At 38.8% G+C, this 7,778-nt stretch overlaps 1 protein-coding gene across 1 annotated transcript; it reads left to right on the forward strand.

Annotated features, from left to right (window-relative positions):
• The first annotated feature begins 1,767 nt into the window (after positions 1-1,767).
• LOC110880569 lies at positions 1,768-2,460 on the forward strand. The gene has a single exon (XM_022129067.1). It carries the CDS (start codon positions 1,768-1,770, stop codon positions 2,458-2,460), a length of 693 nt encoding a protein of 230 aa, XP_021984759.1.
• The last annotated feature ends 5,318 nt before the right edge of the window (positions 2,461-7,778 follow it).

Consider the following 7,778-nt stretch of genomic DNA (forward strand, 5'->3'; position numbering starts at 1 on the left):
GCCTTTCTGTTCCCGAGACTCATTTAACAGGGGGAGGGGAGGGAAAAGAGATGGAAATATTAAAAATCATGTTCCCAGTTTCATTTAACAGGGGAAGGGGAGAGAAAAGAGAGGAAAATATAACCAAATATAACTATATATTCATCCTCCCAAATTGGAGAGAAAATTTTCCTTCCCCTCCTCTCCTCTCCCCTCCCCTCACCTCACCTCCCCCTGTTAAATGACTCGGGAACATAGATGAAAGATAAAATGGGTTTAGATATTTCAGGAGTTAGGTTGGACGGTATGGGGTTAGTCCCGGTGCGTCCAGGTTCGGCGACGAGGCACACACCGTGCCGCCCCCACGTCCTCGTCCTCCCCGTTCTCTGCCAGACGTTTGCGACGGTCCATAAAAGGACAAAAACTATCCCTCCCCCTCTCTCACACGCCTATACATACAATATATGCATATACTTTTTAGGTTCATCACCCCATTTTCATACCTCCATCCTCTTTGCTCCATTCTCATGCCCATCCTACATGACGCTTACGTAAGGGACCATCCTCCAAGGGAGGAATATCACCATACCGTGTAGCCTTATGACCGGATGACCGGAACACCTCTTTAAACCGTTTTCTAGTGAGTTGAACCTCACTATTATCATCGTTTTTAGTTGATTAGCTCTTAAAGCATTCATAAACCTTGAGAAAATCACATCGTTTTTACAGGGTTAAAAAAACCTTTGAATTTTCTCACAACCTACAAAATTGTATAAATCACATTAAAAATATTATTTAAGTAGAGAAAGGTTATTGTAAAAGTGGAAATAATTGTACGAAGTGTAGAAAAACTCTTGATTTGTAAGATTAATGGTTGAGATTAAGTGGTCCCCAAATATAGAATTCACATAACTAAAAACAACAGAAACAAGTGGGAAAAAGGATAAAATAGGAAAATCAATATTGTTGACTTATAAACTCGCTTCCTCTTGATTTTCAGACGGCTATAACTTTTTCATACGTTAATAATTTTTATTAAAAATTACACCGTATTAACGAGCATTTCATTCTCTTTAATTCGAGCAACATATTACTATATTTTTCTTTAAAAAAAATTGTAGGATTTTGAATACTCATTACGTGATTTTATATACTCAGTAAGTGACTACGTGATTTTGAATACCCATTACGTGATTACTTGATTTCATTATAGTATTTTATGTGAAACCCCAGTAACTGATTACGTAAGTACGTAACAATAGTTGACTATGTATTATTACGTGACTACATGATTTGAAATACTCATTTCGTGATTACGTAATTTCATTATAGTATTTATGTGAAACCCTACTGAGTGATTACGTAAAAAAACATGTAATATATAATATTTTATTATATATGGCCAAATTGTTTTTCTAGTTAACAGAATTACACATAAAATGACCGAATTGCCCTTCTGATTAGCTGAAAAAATGGATGAAGTTAACTCAGTGGACTAAAATGACAATCATGAAACCTTTTTGGACCCACATGAGAAAAATAAAACCTTTGGACTAAACTGTCAAAATGGCCCAAACTACAGGACCTAAAATGTCATTTAACTCTTTTTTTTTATTCACTTTTTTTACCTATTTAAAAAGTATATTAGTTTTATTTTTACATATTTCGGTCCACTTTTTTGTATTTTTATTTTTTAATAATATAACATTATATTTTTTGTATTTTTGTTGCAAATTATCAAACATCACCAATTTTTGGCAAAAAAATCGTGAAACCTTCTTTAGAGCGATGGGTAAAGATGAATATCGGGACAAAGATTCTATTTCTAGCAAATGGACCGATATAAACCATAAATGTCATCAGTTTCAAGAGATCTTCCAACGCACTAGTGACAACTGGGGAAGCGGACAAAACGATGTGAATATTTTAATAAGAGCGTTGGAAGAACACAATCAGACGAGAGGCGGCTTCACATATTTGAGATGTTGGAAGCTTTTACGAAGAAGTCATAAATGGTCAAACGTACCGACGATGACGTCTAGCGGTAGACGTAAAGCAAAGCGGTCTAAAATATCATCGTCGGTTGACCTGGACACACCCACTTCAAATGCTTGTAACGTCGACTTAAACATTAATTTGGAGGACGACGAGGATTTGGAGTTGCAACGACCACCCGACAGAAGAAGTGCGAAAAATAAGGGGAAAAAGGCGGAGTTCTCTCCATCTAATCCCGACATAATGAAGGAAGATTTCGAAGAGATGAACCAACGCCTACAAGACATTCGAGATCTCGGTCATAGGCGTTTAGAGACTATGCATAAAAGAAACGCTGAAAACAAAAAATTTGTCGCGATACAAGAATCGAGGCAAATGGAGAAAGATATAGAATTTTTGTCTAAACTCATCGACCATCTCGTAGGCGACTCGTTGATCCTAGCGCAAATGCGTCGGCAACAAATCCGTCAAAAATACGGACTTTAGATTATTAGTTTTTTTAATTTTTTTCGGTTTTTTTTAGCATTGTAATTTTTTATTTCTTTTTTCGGTTTTTATTTTTTTAGCAATGTAATTCTTTTTATTTAATGAAATTTTATTAGTTTTGATTTAAAAAAAAATAATAATAATTGGGTAATCATTGATAGGGCATTGTTGCCCATTATCCCACTACACCCGTTTATGAAAACGCCTCATCATGCCCCTTTGCTGACTGGACTGACACGTGTCGCAAAACACCCAAGGTGGGGGCATTATTTGGTTGTACCACTACATATGGTCTAATTTTTGAGTTTTAACTTGTGGATCTCACCCTCACTATGTGTCGAGCAATGCCCCCAACCCAATTCCCTCCATACCCCATAGTCTTAGGGTCTTCACCTTCAAGGGCCCCCAAATTCCTTTTAAGATTTAATGAGTTGCAGTTAAAGAAATAACGATTAATCTATCAGATATAGTCGAACTCCGTTTGTAGTTGTAATCTCCAGTTTTTCATACTAGTTTGCAAAAAAATTCATTTACATTTGATTAGATCATGACTTGATCAAGATAAACACTGTCTTTTGGTTGATTTTTCGAAATTTGGTGAAGGTGATTTAGTTGATTACTTGATTAGTTAGATACTATAATTGTGTTGATGTGTTATGCATATATGCTATTTTTTTTAATACCCTGTCAACTAAAACTTTAGTTTATCGTTGTCGTTCCTAAGCCCGAGTAAAAGAGAAAGGTTCATATAAAAAACTCTAAAAAGGCCCCACCTTTTTAGTTTATTTTGGGTGTAAGGAGTGTATGTCTAAAGAGATTAGACAAACTTTTCTCTCACCCAATCATATTGTGCCATGTATTTCCTCTCTCATTCTTGCCTAAGACTATGGGGTATGGGGCTTGGGTTGGGGGGAAACGCCCAAACTACCACCCCGGGTGGGCTTGGGTTGGGGCGTGGCCCTTGGGGCTTGGGTTTGAAGCCGGGCGTGGGGCGGGCTTCAGATCCGATGTGGCAGCCTCCTATTTGTTGTCCACTGCCATTCATAGCGGGTGTTTGTAATTTTTTTTTAACAAACGGCCAAGCCACGCCCCCAACCCAAGCCCCGTCATACCCCACGGACACGTTACTCACCGATGGGGTGGCTCCAACTCCACGTGTCAACTCATGCCCCCAACCCAAGCCCCACCATACCCCACGGTCTAATGCCCAAAAAAATAAGGGGTGCCTAAATTGAGATTAGGCAAACTAATTTAAAAAAAAGAAAAGTGATTGGGTGACAAGATATGGGCCCACCCTTACCCTTATCCTCTTATTTGCCGCATGCGGCATGTCTTCCCCGAATTTCTCCTTCCTGCGCGGCATGTATGAGACGGGGGTGGGGTTGCCGATCGGCAAAAGAGATTGCCGAACTTTTGCCGAAGGCACCCCGTACACTCTTAAAACGTTAGACCGGCCCTGAGTTCAACCTCTGTTTTTAGTTGAACAGCATTTAAAGCATTCATAAACCTTTACAAAATCACATCGTTTTTACAAAGTTTTTTAAAAAAAACTTTTATTTTTCTCACAACTTACAAACTTGTATAAGTCACATTAAAAATATTATATATGTATACGTGTGTGTGTTTTTATGTGTGTATGTTAGCGGGGAACAAGTAAGAGAAGTCGGACCAAAGTACACAAAACCCATGAACGTGGGTAGCAAACTCAATCGTTTGCAACAATGTCATGGACCTTGCCATCTCATTCCAGACTTCCATAAACTATTACATTATGGATGCCCTTATCTGATTGGTTAGTACAGATATGTGTATTGTTTTATTATTTTTATAATATTTATAAAGTCTCTGGATTTTAAATGAATGATAAATAGGCGTATATACAAACCGAACGTTCCTAAATTGTTTTTGAACTTGTTTGGCGGTAAGTTCGTTTATGCTCGTTTCGTTTATTAAATAAATGAACAAACATGAACAACATTATTTGTTCATTTAATTCATTAAATGAACAAACATGAACATACGTGTTGTTCGTTCATTTATGTTCGTGAACGTCAGTTTATGTTCGTCTATATTTTAATAAATACATATGGGCTTATATTTTTATTTATATAAAAATGAGATTTCTAATATAACTTATCGTAATTAATCAATAATTTATATAAAAAGGTACTTATCGTAATTAATCAATAAGCGAGTTGTTGGGTTTTAAGCGGGTTATCGATTAGGGATGAGCAAATGGTACCCGGTATCGGTACCGAACCGATACCGAATTTACCAAACCGGGTACATTTTTGGTACCGATTTGGTACCGACTTTTGACATTTTCGGTACCGGTATTTACCGGTTTTTATCCTCAAATACCGGTACCGAACCATACCGTACTGGGTATATTCGGTACCGGTACCTACTCTTGAGGATTTTCAGTACACGTACTTTCGGTACCGAGCTTATCCCTATTATCGATAACATGTTTAATGATGAGTATATGAGCATGACAAATAAATAATATAATGTGTCAAAATTAACATTATGATAACTTATCATGTAAAATAGAAATGGAAAAACCAAAAACAAAAATATAAAAGATTTTTTTTCTAAATAGTTAAACGGTTTAGTGAGTCAACCCATTTTTATACAGGTCAACCCGACCCATTTTTAATACGGATCAACCCGAACCCAACCCGTTTTATTAAACAGGTCATGTTAGTCGACCCAAACCTGTTTTTTCGTGTCAGGTTCAGGTCGGATTAATGGGCCGTGTCAAGAATTGTCGCCCCGACATGTTTTTCCTCTAGAAAAAATACATTAAAACTTGTAATATTCCCTTTTTAAAAAAAAATCACCACAAATTCTTAAATGTTCAAAAATACCTTTTGTAAAAATATTAAAAACATAAATGTTCAAGTACAAATTCTTATGTAACATGTTAGACAAACCTCACTTGCAACTATAAGCTGAAATGGTAAAATTAAAACGGTAAAATGTTGAAACATTAAACAACGAAACGGTATAATGTTGAAACAGTAAATATTGAAACAGTATAATGTTGAAACGATATAACGTTATATATTGAAAGTTCGAACCGGGCCGGTCCTTATATAAAAAAAAAATCGTTACGTATAGACCTCGTATAAACCTATAATCAAGAAGCACACAATTAACACTCCAAAAATTCAGTTGTTGCATATAGGACTCGTATAGACCTATACGCAACAAAAGTGTCCAAATAACTTTGTCCACTTCTAATATTTATCAATGAAATTTCTCACTCTATCCAGTGCGAGGCTTATACGTAGCAAAAGTGTCCAAATAAATTGTCCACTTCGAATATATATCAATGAAATTTCTCACTCTATCCATAATCACTAAATGCGTTAAAAGGGCATTTTCCAAAAAGTTCTTTGGGCTATGTTCATGTGCGAAGCAACCAGGGTGCATTCGCAGGGTTGTTCTCTCTTCAATTTCATAAATGTATGCATTTTGATTCAGGTCGTATTCTATGGTTACGATTTTATCATATATGTCTTTTTCATTTCGTCAAAAATCTATTTTATGGTATAGAAGGATTTGGACTAGGCTTTGTGTGAGGTTGTCAGTTGGATTCCCAAGCCCAACCGGGTTTTCGTCCCACCGTGTGTTACGCCAGAGAGTTATGCTCTTGTGGTGGCACAACGACTGTCAAGTGGCAGCCGGCGGTATGGTTTCTCGGGGGAACGCCCCAAAAAAAGCCAAACTTTGAAGCCAGTATGGGTTCGTTTAAGACAACATAGTCTGGTTAAAGTACGACAATACGAGGCTCCGATTTAAAAAGTGGGGTAACCTTATACATAAAGTTTACCATTTAAAAAAATGATAAATTTCATAGAATTGTATGCTTTTTAGACTAGTTAATATCTTTAAAAACTTAATAACTAAGTGTACCAAAGTTCATAACATTTGGCTTGAAGTTCATTATATATACTAATACTAATACTAATAAAAATAGAAGTGAATGAATAGTGCTACTTATTTATGATATTGCCATTTGATATATTAATTAAATAAATAGTGATTTCAACATATACTAATTAAAACAAATGTATTAATTAAAACAAACTAAATCAATAGTGATCTAGGAAATATAAGAATATGGGGTATGGGGCGGGGGTTGTGACGTTGGTTGGGTATAAACGGCCAAGTCACCACCTCGGGTGGGCTTGGGTTTCGGCGTGGCCCCTTAGGCGGGGGTTTCAGCCCGGGCGTTGGGCGGGGCTATCAAGATGACATGGCGTGATCTCATTGGCCAAGACAAGTAGCCGTTTGGGCTATCCGTTTGCCAACGGCTATGTGTTTAAAAAAATCTAGGAAATATTAGAATATGTGGTATGGGGCGGGGGTTGTGTCGTGGGTTGGGTACAAACGCCCAAGTCACCACCCCGGGTGAGCTTGGGTTTCGGTGTGGCCCCTTGGGCGGGGGTTTCAGCCCGGGCGTTGGGCGGGGCTATCAAAATAACATGGTTGGATCTCATTGGCCAAGACAAGTAGCCGTTTGGGCTAGCCGTTTGCCAACAGCTATGTGTTTAAAAAAAAGATTTAGGAAATATTAGAATATGGGGTATGGGGTATGGGGCGGGGGTTGTGGCGTGGGTTGGGTACAAATGCCCAATTCACCACCCCGGGTGGGTTGGGGTTCGGCGTGGCCCCTTGGGCGGGGGTTTCAGCCCGGGCGTTGAGCGGGGCTATCAAGATGACGTTGCGGGATCTCATTGGCCAAGACAAGTAGCCGTTTAGGCTAGCTGTTGGCCAACGGCTATGTGTTTAAAAAAAAGATCTAGGAAATATTAGAATATGGGGTATGGGGCGGGGGTTGTGGCGTGGGTTGGGTACAAACGCCCAAGTCACCACCCCAGGTGGGCTTGGGTTTCGGCGTGGCCCCTTAGGCGGGGGGTTTCAGCCCGAGCGTTGGGCGGGGCTATCAAGATGACATGGCGGGATCTCATTGACCAAGACAAGTAGCCGTTTGTGCTAGCCGTTTGCCAACGGCTATGTGTTTAAAAAAAAATCTAGGAAATATTAGAATATGGGGTATGGGGCTGGGGTTGTGTCGTGGGTTGGGTACAAACGCCCAAGTCACCACCCCGGGTGGGCTTGAGTTTCGGCGTGGCCCCTTGGGCGGGGGTTGTATTTGAGGGTAAAAATCGGTGAATACCGGTGCCGAACCGGTACCGAAAATACGTGACGTTTTAGTTTGAGTTACTTTTTGTTATTTGACATGTTTTGTCATTCTTATAGAACGATTTGGTTTAGCGCGCCGCAACGCGCGCGCATGGTAAACAACT

The sequence above is a fragment of the Helianthus annuus genome, chromosome 10, assembly GCF_002127325.2.
Source record: "Helianthus annuus cultivar XRQ/B chromosome 10, HanXRQr2.0-SUNRISE, whole genome shotgun sequence".
Classification (NCBI taxonomy): domain Eukaryota; kingdom Viridiplantae; phylum Streptophyta; class Magnoliopsida; order Asterales; family Asteraceae; genus Helianthus; species Helianthus annuus.